The sequence below is a fragment of the Physella acuta genome, unplaced genomic scaffold, assembly GCF_028476545.2.
Source record: "Physella acuta isolate Inbredline_101_S28 unplaced genomic scaffold, ASM2847654v3 ptg000708l, whole genome shotgun sequence".
In the NCBI taxonomy this organism is placed as follows: Eukaryota; Metazoa; Mollusca; class Gastropoda; family Physidae; genus Physella; species Physella acuta.
In genome coordinates this window covers 19,558-35,196 of record NW_026732227.1, presented here as the reverse complement: position 1 = coordinate 35,196, position 15,639 = coordinate 19,558, and the positions used below count along the sequence as shown (strand labels likewise).

Here is a 15,639-nt window from a genome sequence, read left to right as displayed (position 1 = left end):
AAAACACTAGTTATCATGGACAGGCAATTCAAATTTTTTTGGTAGTTATACAATATGCCCTGAATAGCTATGATAAAGTGTCTAAAAACGTCATATTTTTCTTCTATTCATAACTTTAAATAAGGGACCTATCCCTATGGTTGTGTCCAAAAGGATCAATCATTGCCAAAAAATAAAGAACTGGCATCAGCTAACTTATACATTGAAGATTTCATCCCATATCAGCTAAAGCTAATTAGCTCTGTTTGGGTATGTAAGTTTAATGAAATTATTATATTACTAGCCGTCCCGGCCAGGCCCTGATCTGGCTTCTGTGAAAAACCTTTCTGTTAAAGACCATTACCTGTGTGTTTAGTAATCATCATAAACCCGGCATTGCCCACCCAAACCACAACCAACCAAAACAACAAAACGCAAACATAACGCTAACATAATTACAAATACAAACGAAAACAAAAACCTAACAACAAACCCAACCACAACCACAAACACCAATACAAAGACAAAGAGAAAAAAACGAAAAAGCAAACGAAAACAAACCAAATCCAAAAGCAAAACCAACCAAAAACACAAATACAAACCCAAACAAAAAAACACAAACAAAAACGAAAAAAGAAAGAACAAAAACGAACCAAATCAAAACGCAACCACTTACGCAAACCCACCTAAACACAAAGAAAACACTAACGCGAACATAAACGCCCGGGGCGGAATCACCTGTTTTAGCTTAATGAACGACTATAGTACCCCAACTTATTTATAGTCTTTTGCACTCACTTAAACGAACGCGCCTGTTTCAATTTGATGAACAATTATAATACTCCAAGCTTATCCTTAAAATACCTACAACATTTGCACTTGATCAATCCCCGCTAATTATGTAATTTTTTTTTCCCAACACCAAAACAAAGTAATTAAAAAGTAAATTGTTTTCCACAAAATGCAATGGTTTTATAAAGGGAAGTAATTGTGTTTTCCTAATTTATCAAAGGGAAGTGAGTGCTATAGGACTAAATAAAGACATAATTAGAATTGTTGTAAAAGATGATATTTTATTAAAACTTGTGTTTAATGAACATGCCGACAGTTATTACTATAATTTGAAAAATGAAAATTATTTCCCAACACTTTCAATAGTAATTTTTTAACTCATAAATTTAGAAAAATGCGCACGATAATTGTCTAACACTTAAATCCATCCAAGACCAACGACAAACATATGAGTTACATACAGAACTGAGCTTTATATATTAGACTAGGCATACTGCCTAGCTTCGCTTTGGTTTTCAAAAACATTTGATAATTTAAATAATAATTATTTGCTGATGGATGAGGCGTGGAGTGCTTAAATCTAAACAGTAATGCTAATTTTAGAGAAGATGTATGTTCTTTAACCTTTAACATCCGCTTGCAGAGAAAGTATTCGAGAGTACGCAATTTATAACTAAAATGGAAATAGAACTACAGAGGTTCCATGAACAGTATATCTCATAATTTATATTACATTGACTTTTAAAATTATTTTTTTATTTAATTATGATACGAAGCTTAATTAACAACTTATTTTTTTCTAAAACAAATGCTATACTTTGTCGTTTTTGTTTCCGTTTAAAATAGTATACAATTATTTGAAAAATAATTATTTAAAAAGGTTACCTCCCTTGAAAATTAACCGAATGAGGAATGTCTGTGTTTACTTTTTTTTAAAACAAATAGTTACTATGCTTACATAAGAAAATACGATATATAAACATATTTAACGACTACAATGGCTTTTTCCGACGGGAATAAAGTTTTTTTGTTATCCTCGAGGGTCGGTCTCCGACCTCAAATAATATTAAGGGGATCGATCGGCAATTTATTTATATATATCTCATATAAGGAGAATTTCACTCGCGGTCATCTTTTAGCACTGGTCGAGGGCTTTGAGTCTGACCAACAGTTTTTCCATACGGCCTAGTCATCTATAGAAGTGTATGCAAAACATTAGCATGATGTACAGAGGTTAAGTAACGTAAAAAATTGTGTTGAAATTACCGTTTTCCCCATAAAATACAAAGATTATATAGGGAAATACGACTGGTCAGTTTTGACCGCTTTACGAAGTTTTCCCAGATATGCCGAGTTTTTTGTGACACCCCACGGTGTTCTCCTACCACCACACAAAATTTCAAGGGGGGTCGTCGGAGGAAATTTTTTTTCGTAATAGAGCTCATATAAAGAGAATTTCACTCGCGGTCACTTTTTAGCCCTCGTCGAGGGCTTTGAGTGTAACCGACAGTTTTCCCTAAAGGTCAAGCCATTGACCTAGGAGCATGCAAAAAATTAGCCAGATATAATGAGCTTAAGTACCCTAAAGTCTGAGTTGAAATGACCCTCTGTTTTTCCCATAAAATACAAAGATTATATAGGGAAATACAACTGGTCAGTTTTGACCGCTTTACGAAGTTTTCCCAGATATGCCGAGTTTTTTGTGACACCCCTAGGTGTTCTTCTACCACCTCACAAAATATCAAGGGTGTCGTCGGAGGAAATTTTTTTTCGTATTAGAGCTCATATAAAGAGAATTTCACTCGCGGTCACTTTTTAGCCCTCGTCGAGGGCTTTGAGTGTAACCGACAGTTTTCCCTAAAGGTCAAGCCATTGACCTAGGAGCATGCAAAAAATTAGCCAGATATAATGAGATTAAGTACCCTAAAGTCTGAGTTGAAATGACCTTCTGTTTTTTCCCATAAAATACAAAGATTATATAGGGAAATACAACTGGTCAGTTTTGACCACTTTACGAAGTTTTCCCAGATATGCCGAGTTTTTTGTGACACCCCTAGGTGTTCTTCTACCACCTCACAAAATATCAAGGGGGGTCGTCGGAGGAAATTGTTTTTCGTAATAGAGCTCATATAAAGAGAATTTCACTCGCGTTCACTTTTTAGCCCTCGTCAAGGGTTTGAGTCAAACCGACAGTTTTCCCTAAAGGTCAAGCCATTTACCTAAGAGTATGCAAAAAATTAGCCAGATATACTGAGTTTAAGTACCCTAAAATCCGCGTTGAAATGACCCTATGTTTTTCCCATAAAATACAAAGATTATATAGGGAAACACGACTGGTCAGTTTTGACCCCTTTACGAAGTTTTCCCAGATATGCCGAGTTTTTTGTGACACCCCACGGTGTTCTCCTACCACCACACAAAATTTCAAGGGGGGTCGTCGGAGGAAATTTCTTTTCGTAATATAGCCCATATAAGGCGCCGGTCAGTCGAGGTCAGTTTTAACCCCCTCTCCGTAGACTTTTCGGCCAACCGTCACCGGCCCTCGTGTTCTATAGACCCAAGGCACCATCGTGCCAAATTTGACGCGCCTGCGGCGCCGGGAAGTGCACTATCGGGCACCTGACCACTTTGCTTTATATATATAGATTATTATAAATTGAAATATATATTTTACTCTTTCAGACATTATTTATGCATGTCAGTCAATATCTTCACCCTTTTTATGCTATATGGGTTTCTGTTAAAATATTTTTCTAAACAGATAACAGTTAATGGTCTTATAAGTTTTGAAGAAGAGTATTCCAGCTTTAACCCACAAAAGTTGCCAGTGTTAGACAAAAACTTAAATCAGCGCAGTCTGTTGGCTGTGTACTGGACTGATCTTGATGTTAACGAGGATGATAATTGTGAAGTTTACTATCAGGTAGTTTATATCATTCCAGTATTGTGAAACATACTTTTTATTTATTATTTCAATTCATTATGAATTTGTTCTAATTTCGTCTTATCAAATTTTTAAATAGTTTATGTGTATATTTTATTTATACTTTTGTTGAAAATTTTAGTAGTTAAATAATTGTAAACTTAACCATGAACACACAGTTAAACCTATTATTTTCAGATGTATGATTTGTATTCTAATAAAACTTTGGGCACAGCTGTTTTTACTAAAGCCAATGCAGATGTTATGGCTCTCACAGAAAATAAAAGCTACAATGCTACAACAGTAATTGTGGTTACATGGGTTAATGTACCAGCACATGGAAGTGTGGATGAGGTATTTTGATTTTAGCACACATCTTCTTTTTATTTGTCTAAATGAAAGTTCTATTTTATTGCAAATTAGAGTATTGCTTTGCATATATGTGGCTATATAGAATGCAATATGGGATGGGCACAAAAACAATTATTATCTGCTATTGTAACTATTATTGACCAATTTCCTACACCCCATAAATTTTGCGTGTCATTGTTACATGTTTTTAAACATTTGTTTATATGCAACAAAATCTGAAATCATATTACATTGAATGTTTTTCTTGTTTCTTCATAGCGTGTCTCATTCCAATGTGTCATAATATCAGATGGACATACAACATATGCCATATACATCTATATCCAAGGTGCAATGAAATTCAAACCCTTATCAGCTAGAAATGTTGAAGTCGGTTGGGCAAATTTTAGCTTTGATACCTCACTTACAAGTTACTACAGATTTGATACAGTTTTGGGGAACACTGGTAAATAGTCTATATTACTAAAGACTCAAGATAAGTAGTAGTAAATGAGCATTGATTTTATAAAACTGGTCTATATTGATTTCATGAAAAGCACTAAATTTTTTAGACTAGAATACAATATTGTTTTTGGATTAAAATTTTTTGTGTTTTGTTACAACAGGAAAACCTGGTCTTTGGATTTTTAAAGTTGGAGAAAACAAAAATTTTAAGATGATGTGCCGTACATGGTTTATCTCTAATCAAGGAGAACTGCCTAGTAAAAAATGTCTTTAAAACTATTATTTATAAGAATTTTAAGAAGATTAGCCAAACATGATTTATGTCTAATCAAGGAGAACTGCCTAGTAAAAAAAATGTCTTTAAAACTATTATTTTACACATATATTTTTATATTTTTAGTACATGACATGATAGTCTGTTCGGTTAATTCAAATATATGATTCCAATGTTTTGAAATTATAACAAATGTTAAAAATCTTTTATGAGCAGCTATAGATCTCTGGAACAAAAACCTACTGCCTGCCTGCCCTTGTAATGAAGTTGCTGCCAAAAGTAGCCCAATCTGGGTTCCTAGCAGTCTAGCTAATTCAGACAGAAACTGCTTTGATCTATTACCATTTTTTGGAGAATATGGAAGGGTATGGCTCTAATATTTGACCTCAATTACCAAAACAATTTTTTCTGTCTTCTATACAAGCTGAAAAACTATTTTCTTTGATTTTCTTTTCTTCAGAGATGCTGCTACAAAGCTGATGAAAGTTCAAGTTTTTTAAATACAATCCCACAAGCTGGAAGTCTTCAGAGATATAATTCTTTTATTTACAAAGAACATGATCAGTTGGATGAAGACCCTAAAGACTGGTGCTGTACTAAGTCAAGCTTGTGTGACCTGTACTATACTTTAAGACCAATTTTCTCATGCAATGGGAGTAACTGGGCTAGAGGTAAGATTATACAATTTGTAAAGAATTTCAAGCTTAACATTTATTGAACATATTTTACATTTTCTAATGTGAAAGTAAAACAAGTCAAAGTTTATTGAAACTGAATTCAAAATTTGTCAGTTATTGTTTTTTGTATTGACAATTTAATTATCTTTGGTCCAATATTCAGAAATGTATTTTGTTTTGTTTTTAAAAAAATATTTAAAACAGGCAAACTGCTCTTGACGAAATACATATTGTTTTTTTACTTTCTCGTATATACGAAGTATAGAGAAAGTCTTGTAATCGTGCAAGAAAAAAAAATCGAGATTTTTACAAATCTCAACGTTTTACATCTCACTGATACGGAAAAACATAATTTCGCAATCTTGTCCATATGTCTGTGTGTCTGTCTGCCTGTCTGTCTGTGTGTGTGTAAACACGATAACTTGAGTACCGTTACAGCTAGGTTGATGAAATTTCATATATAAGTATTTTATCAAAATCGTAGATCCGTATCAACTTTTGAGCGATTTCCGATAACCGGAAGTGGTACTTTTCCTACTTTGAAATTTTCAAAAGCCTATAACTTGAGTACTATTTAAGATAGATAAACGAAATTTCACATGTACGTAAAAGATCTAATTCTCTACCTTCTGTTAAATTTTGAGTCATTTCCGTTGACCGGAAGTAGTAATTTACGCTACTTCCGATTTCTCAAAAAACTAATGTAAATTTTTAAAGTACTAATAATATTGCGCACTATTATGCACTTTTTTATTTAGCGTTCACTTGGTGTGCAATTCTTTTGTCTACGAGATTTTATTCTATTTTTAAAACTTTAAGTATTTAAAATGGATTAAAAATCATGTCTATAGCCCGAGTTCCCATCCCCTGTTATTTTATATAAAAATATTCGAGAAAGTTTAGGGGAGATCACTCCCTGTTTATTTATTTATTTAAACCACTACTACACTACTTATAAATATAACACATTAAAGCAAATATTTTATTATTTTTATATAATATTTTTTTACAAATACCATTCACAGGTTTCCTGTTTGGAGACCCCCACATAATAACCCTGGACCAAAGATCATTCATATTCAATGGACTGGGAGAATATCACTTAGTGCAAATAACAGGAACTACTAACCAGCATTTTAAATTGCAGGTAGTATAAGTATATTTTGCTTTTGTTTTCAGACTAAGAGCATTAAAGAAACTATATATAATTATCTTTTTAAAGATTTTTATATATCATAGCAAATTCTTAATGTTTTGTCCAAAAACAATTATAAATATAATATACACATTATAAATATTAAATATAAATATTGGCTAAATTTTAATGTTTATGATAGAAATTAATGTATCAATTAACATTTGAATATGCTACCTGTTTTATAATTCATTAGGGTAGAACCTGTCGTGCATTAAACAGTAATGGTAATGAAACTCTAGCCACAGTCTGGTGTGCCCTATCAATGATGAGTGGTGATGAAAATTCACTGAGAGTAGAAATCAGCCCTTCAAGGAAAAGTAAGAATAAATGTTAAATATTCTTTAATTATGTTTATACAATTTAGTAATGTAATAGTAAAATAATGTTTTATTGAAACTACAAAATATATAGTTTAATTTTATTTTTTATTTTTATTTAGTAGCTGTGTATATTGAATCAGTTTCAAATTTCAATTTGAATATGCCTACTTCTAAAATTTGAGTCCTAAATGGATAATTATGTATTTAATTTTAGAAACGATGTAAGGAAAATTAAATGTTGCTCTTTCTGTATATATTCAATTGCTATGGGTTTATCCTGGGGGCTGTTGAAACTTCCAGTAAGCTCACTTAAAACTTCAAGAGGTGGGACAATTGAAACTTCCAAGGGGGTTACTTGAAACTACCAGGGGGGGGGGGGATTACTTCAAAATTCCAGGAAAAGACACTGGTTAAAGTATACTTTTTCTAGTTTAGCTGATATATAAGCAAAATAAAATGTTGAATTAATAATTAATGTATGGTATACTGTGGTGTAAAATGGGTCATTGGTAGAATACGTTTTATAATGATAGGTATTATTTACTGCCATATGAACTGAGACACATGCAGGATGAGTTCTGGTAAAATAATGTATTCAACTGCCACAAAAAACTTCAACAACATCAGTATAACAGATTTTAAAGTAATAATAAAATTGCAGTATTTAGTAACAGCAACAGTTATTAGTAAAAATTTAATAACCAGGACTACATGACAATTCATTGCACACAGGTTACTGCCTGTAATAAAATTATAAGTTACTTGTAAAAAACAAGGTAGATTACAAGATTAGATAATAAATTTATCAAACTTAAAATCACTTTAATAATAAAATATGAGTATAAATCAATATAGTAAATTAAAAAAAAAATATATTTAAGCTCATGCTAACTGTTCCTAATGGGCTAAATCCTCAGTGCTAAAACCAGCAGAGCTAGTAAAAGTCAGTTTACATAATTAGAAAAAATGGTTGGTCGGGGGCCATATCTAGGATATCAATATGATACCTTTACTGTAACAGGTCCTCTCTTCCCCCTCCCCCCCCCCCCCCCAGGAGAGACACCTGAAAAGAAACACTGCTACTTTCTGTAAAGCGAATACTTTATTGAACAAATATTGTTAATTTAAATATGTAAATCTATATACAAAATTTAAATTACTAATTTTATTATTCTTTTTTCAGTTATGATAATATATGCTAATAAAAGAGATTATACAACAGAATTCTTAAGTAACCCTAATTTTTTTACAAATGATAATAAAATGATATTAAGAAAACAAAATGGGGCTTTAGAAGTGTCTCTTCCAGAAAGTAAGTTGCTTTTATTTTATATAATTTACTTTTTGCTTCATCTATAAGTTTGTATGTCTGTGTTGTTGTGAGCATTAACCTATCCTGTTGTATTGCTTTTAAAGAACTTCTTTTTACTGTGACTTAAAGAGATTCAGTATCTCTTAACCAACTACTATGAAAGATGCATAATCACACTGATACAGCATTAAAAGGGATAGGAAATTGTTTTAATTAATTCTTACTAAAGCTTGTGATTTCTAAGAAGGTTGAATTAATAGTTGACAATATATTTGAGCTATGTAATGGCTTTCATAGAATTGTAAAATTCTTCTTAATACTTAGACACATATCTAATTGTATGTAATATAATATAACATTGAAAATTGTGCAAGTGTTGACTTCGAAATTATTTTAAAAACTTTGAAGTTCAAACATTTACTACTTCTGAAATCAATATTGCCAATAATTAGAGAGAGGTGTATATGTAGAAGGTATAAATGTAAATGTAAATGTAAATGTGAATGCGAATGCGAATGCGAATGTACATGCACATGTGTTATTTGTTGTGTTGAAGGTTTCCATGTGCCATTGTATTATTTACTGTAATGTAAGGTTTTTATTGGTACTCTCACTTTAAGTAAAACCCCTTATCCCACATGGACGTCATAAATTAATGTCCTAAAGCAGGGGTCTCCAAACTTTTCAGTCCGAGGGCCGCATTAACTATCAAATTTCAGTTCGAGGGCCAGTTTCTTCCAGGCATGTCTTTGATTTTTCTAGGCAAAGTTCCTCAGCCGTCAGCAACAAACGTTTTTTCCGTGGACAAAAAGATCTCCGCGGGCCGGATGAGAGGACATCGCGGGCCCATCCGGCCGGCGGGCCGTAGTTTGGAGACCCCTGATGTAGACAATACTTAATACTTTGTCTATTTATAAAAATTAATTTCAACACTTATTGCAGGTATTGGGATGACTGTTACTCTGGTAAATGAATTACTAGAATTTTCCCTCATGATGGACAAAAAATATCAGAAAATGACCGCCGGTCTTTTAGGCAATTTTAATGAAGACAGAACTGATGATTTTATTTGCCCAAATGGAACACAACTCTCTAACGATGCAAGTGAAAAACAATTATATGAGTATGGAAAGCTATGTGAGTATACTATGTATTTTGTATATTTTAAAATACCATTAGTTACTAGCTCTGAAAATCTTTTAATATGGTTCACATAATATTTTTTCGTTTGTTTATTTGGTTTGATGTTTGAATTTTTCTGCTCTATGTTTAATAAGACATATGATAAAAAAATATCATGTATGTATTTAACTCTTCCAAACTATATATATTTTTCTAGCATACCAAAATAATATTTTTCCAACTAGAAAATTAACAATAAAAAAAATATCTCTCCATTGGTTTTTATTTTATTTTCAGGGGCGATAACTCAGAATGAAAGCTTATTCCAGTACAACTATGGACAAAGCACAAGTACTTTTTCTAACCCAAATTTTACCCCTTTATTTTATGATGAACAAAATCCTACAAAAATAGCAGAAGCTGAAAAGATTTGTAATGGTTCAGGAAATCTTCCTTGTATTTTTGACTTCGTTGCTACACAAAATGAAAAAATTGCTGAAACTTCATTAATGTCTTCAGATCAATTTGAAAAAGTTTCAATTAGCACAGGTAAATGCAAAAACTACAACGTGAGATTATAATTTGTAAGTTACTGATTCCAAACACATTTAAATGCATTTAAGATTTGTTGAAATTTACCAAAAATATAAACACAACACATAATTTTTTGCTGATTTAATCAAAGAAAAAAGCTTATTATTATTTCATCAAAAGCATTCTGCAAGTTGCTAAACATTGAAATATATAAGAAAAATTGAGAAAAAAAATTATAATTTAAATTGCAAAATTAAAAAAAAGCAACCCTATTTGCACTTTAATAAAAATTTGTTAAAATGATAAAGTTTATACAAACTTTGCGCTATTTTAATCTTCAGCAAATCAAGCCCCAAATATTATGGTCAACACAACACATGTTAGGGCCACCGTGAATCAATCTTTCAGCCTAACTCTAACAGCTTCTGATCCTGATGGTCAAGATGTTACTGTTGTTTTAATGACCAATGCTAATTACACTGTTAAAACTATTAATAAGAGAGATACATCAAAAGCTGTTGCATCAACTTATTCAATTATATTATCTGACACTGAAACTCAGATCATGTAAGCATACTTGATAATAAAAGTCTACTTGTAATAATTATTTCTTTAATATTATATGTTACATATTTTACTAAAGGTATGTTTTGTTTTAAGAAACTTTTTTTGTTTTCTATTGCTTAAAATCCAGATTTTCATCATTTGATAATAAAGGTCTGCATTCAGAAATGGTATCAATCAATATTTCTGTATGTAGTGGATGTAGCTATTGTGGTACTTGTGATGAAGCAAGGCTTAGACCAACATTAAACCCATATTTTTATTGGGAAGCATGTAACTGTTACATTGGATTTACAGGTTCCTTTTAATTAATTACAATTTATAGTACAAATAGTTATAAATTATTTTTATTTTATACTGGTTTATTTGTTTGGGATTTCAAACTTTATAAAAATATACTGTTAACTAAGTAAAATTGAGTTTATCGTTTGTAGTTATGACAAAGAACAGATGCATTTATTTTTAAATGAAAATTGTTATATTTATTATAGAAGAATATAGTTGTACTTTTGTGAAATCTAACACACCACTTCTATGTAGGCAAAAAAAAAACACAATTTGACAGACTTCAATTATGTATTGGGGACTATGATCATGCAAAAAGTACAATTATTTAACATATTTTATTTTTTGTCTTACAATGTGATACTTATTTTTAATAATTTTTTAAAATATATTATTCTGCCTAACCAATGATGCTTTATTTCTGCATGTTTCAGTGTAATGGTAAAATATGCTAAGGCTTATAGTATTCCAACTCTGTCTTAATAAAAACTAGAATAGACTTTCAGCTATTAATGCAACCAATAGGTACTGACTGTGAAAAAGACAATGATGGCTGTGCTACAAATCCTTGCCCCAACATGACAGGTTGTTTAGACATACCAGCTTCAGAAGAACAAATCACTGGTTTATCATACACATGTACAAATTGTCCTCTTGGTTATCAACTGAATTCTAAAAAAACCAAGTGTGAAGGTTGGTTTATTTTAATTATTCTGTGTTATATTTATCAAAGATATTTAGAGTTCCATTGCATTTGTTGTTTTGTTATTTGTTTGATATTTTAAATTCTCACTTCATGTTTTGTTCAAAGACGTTGATGAATGTAAAAACACCCCATCTTGTGGTGCATATGCTATATGCGAGAATACTTATGGTAGTTTTGTTTGTAACTGCCCAAAAGGCTTTCGAAAATCTGGATCACTAAATTGTGTTGGTAAGTATTAAACATTTTAATGTATAGCTATATTTGTACTGCTATATTAGATTAAAACTTCATTGTTTAATATTTACACTGACATTACAATGATATCTTTTATGTATTTTACATATTATGAAAATTTTTTATTAAGCTTAAAAACATTAAATTGCTTCTAGGTAAATTTAAATAATATACCCACAGACATCAACGAATGCTCAGAGAAATCACATGACTGTGATCAAATATGTGTTAACAACTTAGGAAGTCATGATTGCAGATGTTACCCAGGGTTTGCTAGGACTGGTGGCAAATGTGAACTGACAGAAAAGGGTATTTAAAAAAATAAATAACTGTGTTAAATGTTTAATTGTATTATGAAATATCATTAATAATAGCAATCATCTACTTTTCTAATGATAGAACCATGTAAATTAATCAACAAGTCATGTGAATACAGTTGTCGAAATGGCAGTAAGGGAGCAGAATGTTTTTGTGCATCAGGGTACAAATTAAAAGCAAACAACTATTCTTGTGAAGGTATTTTATTTTTTTCAAAGTATACATGCACGACATACATCAATATAAATAATTCATTTTATTTTTAAACCTAAACTGTGAATATATATTAGTTTTGTTTAATTTTGTCTCAGATATAGATGAATGCAAAGAGAAAATCTGTTCACAAGTTTGTATCAACACAAACGGAAGTTTCAGCTGTTCATGTTACTCTGGATATACTCTTAACAAGAATGATTTGCGCTCTTGTGACAGTATGTAATTATAACTATTTAAAAATTTATATGTAGCCACAGCTTTGTTAGATGTGTTTCACCAGAAATGCATGATTTACAATAATTTTAAAATGAATTATATAAAAAAAATAGTTTTACAAACATGACACTCCAGTATTTTAATTGTATTTTTACTAAAACTTTTCAGCCAGTGTACTATCTTCTATAAAAATAATGCAGCTATATTTCATTAAACATCCATTTAGTGTTGTTTTTACCAATATACCTCACTAAAAGTCTGTCTTATAAAACAGTGGTCCTCACTACCTATCCAAAATTGTCAGTATTTTCATTTTTTATTGTACTTTTATTAAAGGCAAGATATAAATTTTATATTTCCTGCAAAAGCCAAATGTGGCATAATAGAGTAGTAATTTTTTCCAACTGGTGCTCTTATTAAATGGAAATTTAACAACCCTTAATGATATAATTTTTTGGTTTAGTAAAAAAAATGTTATTCAAGTTAAAACAGTAACTCCAGTACATTTACTTTTAATTATACTCATTAAATAATTATTTTTTTTAAACTTAAATTATAAAAATTATAATAATTATTGTGAGGATTATTTTAAAAAGCTGTATTTTTTTATTTTTTTCAAGAATATTTGGAACAATTTGTTTTAAACTGTAGATTTTAATACTATTTAATGAAATATTCATTTGACTAGCTTAAGCATTTTAATTTCTAATAAGTTCATTTCACTTATCTTTTATAAGTTGTTTTTTGTTTCCAGCATGTCAAGGCAACACCTATGGTTACAACTGCAGCTCTAAATGCCAGTGTAAAGGACGGGCTGTAAGATGTGACCATGTTAAAGGCTGTATCTGTCAGAGCAATTGGAAAGGAGAATCATGTGAAACAGATGTGGATGAATGTGCTATAAAACCTAATGTCTGTCCTGTGGATCATAAATGTACAAATACAGAAGGCTTTTATACTTGTGATTGTCCTGTGGGTTATGAAGCTATCAATGGAACATGCTTTAGTATGTATATTTTTTTGTTCTAATATTTTGATATTCTATTTAAATATTTAAATATTAAATTTCCAATAAACCAGTGAGTCAAAAGGAAAATAGAATGTTGTATACTCTTTTCTACCATGCTATCCAGTGTTTCTTCCAGACTTTTTGCTCTGGGGGTATTGGGGTGGGGAACACTGTTAAAAAGGATATTTTCTATAGCAATTCCATTTTGTTTGGAGGAGGGGGGGCGGTAGACTCACTTCGGGGGTGGTCCCCCCCCCCCCAAAAAAATAGATGCCTGGAAGAAACACTGATGCTAATTACACTGCAGTTATAATTTTATAGGCTGTTTTATTCTACTTTCAAAGTACTTATTTCTTTAAGCAATTAAATGAAATAAAATAAAAATATTACATACATTAAAATAAAATACATTTTAAACTGCCTAATGTGTGTCTCAATTAAGCTTCACTTTCACTACTCAGCAATTGCATCACATAATCTTTACTAATGAATTTGTACATTTGTACTGATTTAAACATAAAAACAAAACTCTTTTACTTGACACTTGGTTTGGTATATTTTATTAATATGCTTGTTTATAGCAGTTGCTGTTTTAAAAATAGTTGATTAAAACTATTAAATGGCTTACATTTTTTTAAACTAGAAATTAATGAATATTAAGAAAGAAAAACCTACTTCTGTATTTGTTGATCAAAAACATAAAAAGACTTACTTTTTAACAAACCAGATATTAATGAGTGTGAAACAAGAAACATTTGTCCTCAAACATGCATTGATACACCAGGGTCATTTATTTGTGAGTGTAGAGGTGGATTTTTAAAGCTGCTTAATGGCACATGTAAAGGTAACTCCATGTCTTTCTGCATTGTTTCTCTAGTATGTTAACCTTATTACAAATAAATAAATCATTTGAATTAAATTAATATTCAACTAACAAGAACAGTTTTCTTCCCAACAGATATTAATGAATGTGAAACTGACAAATCGGGCTGTGAACAAAAATGCATTAATGTCCCTGGAAGTAGCAACTGTGACTGTTATCCAGGCTACAGGTTAAAAGATGACAGGAAGACTTGTGAAAAAGATGGTATGTTACGGCATGCATTTTCTTTAAAATTATGTTCACAATTATAATATAAAATAATAACAATTTCATATAGCTACTGCAACCAACCATAACTTTAGTGAATTTTTGTTTCAAATTTATACTGCCTTCAATAATAAAATAGATGTCAAACAATTTTTAAAAATGTCAAAGGGTATTTGTTATTATAAGTTTTAACAGTGTGTACAATTTAATTGATATTGTAGATGTTGATCCATGTGAAAACTTTTACCTGAACTGCAGTCAAGGGTGTACTGTAACTAATGACAAAGCGCAGTGTTTTTGTGCAATAGGTTACATGCTGAGTAATAACCTGTTTGATTGTCTGGGTAAGCCATTGTGCCATGTGTCTATATATATATATATATATATATATATATATATATATATATATATATATATATATATATATATATATATATATATATATATATATATATATATATATATATATATATATATATATATATATATATATATATATATATATATATATATGTGTGTGTGTGTGTGTGTGTGTGTGTGTGTGTGAATTACAACAGTTAATAAAGTTACTCATTCTTTATCTCTTTATTAAAGTTGTATAACTTCTGCTTTAGTAGTAAAAGTCACATTAATGTTCTTCCAAGTAAATGTTTTCTATTTGTTTTGTTCTAATAAAGATATTGATGAATGTGCAACACTAAAACTATGCAATGGTAGCTGTATTAACACTCCAGGGTCATACAATTGTTCTTGTCCAGTTGGATCTAAACTACAGAATGATAAGAAAACCTGTCAAGGTATTTATATGTCTGTATATATAAATAAATAAATATATATATATATATATATATATATATATATATATATATATATATATATATATATATTATTTTAAGTTATAATATACATATTGCTCAACCGAAAAAGTTGTTCTTCAAAATTACGTTTTTTGTGTTAATTCTTTTCTGAAAATATTGTACTATTTTTATTAAACTTGCAATTTAAAAATTGAGATGCTTACATTTTTTTAGAATGTGATGCCTATCACTGGGGA

At 30.4% G+C, this 15,639-nt stretch overlaps 1 protein-coding gene across 1 annotated transcript; it reads left to right on the top strand.

The window, feature by feature from the left end:
- The first annotated feature begins 5,434 nt into the window (after positions 1-5,434).
- On the top strand, positions 5,435-15,187 carry LOC131949648 (fibrillin-2-like). Its single transcript, XM_059311495.1, has 16 exons — positions 5,435-5,455; positions 6,853-6,976; positions 9,234-9,428; positions 9,711-9,962; positions 10,289-10,514; positions 10,642-10,808; positions 11,322-11,489; positions 11,608-11,730; positions 11,917-12,045; positions 12,136-12,252; positions 12,366-12,485; positions 13,241-13,492; positions 14,223-14,339; positions 14,454-14,582; positions 14,807-14,929; positions 15,180-15,187. The coding sequence occupies exons 1-16, from the start codon at positions 5,435-5,437 to the stop codon at positions 15,185-15,187; spliced, it is 2,271 nt and encodes a 756-aa protein (XP_059167478.1).
- Positions 15,188-15,639: the final 452 nt, after the last annotated feature.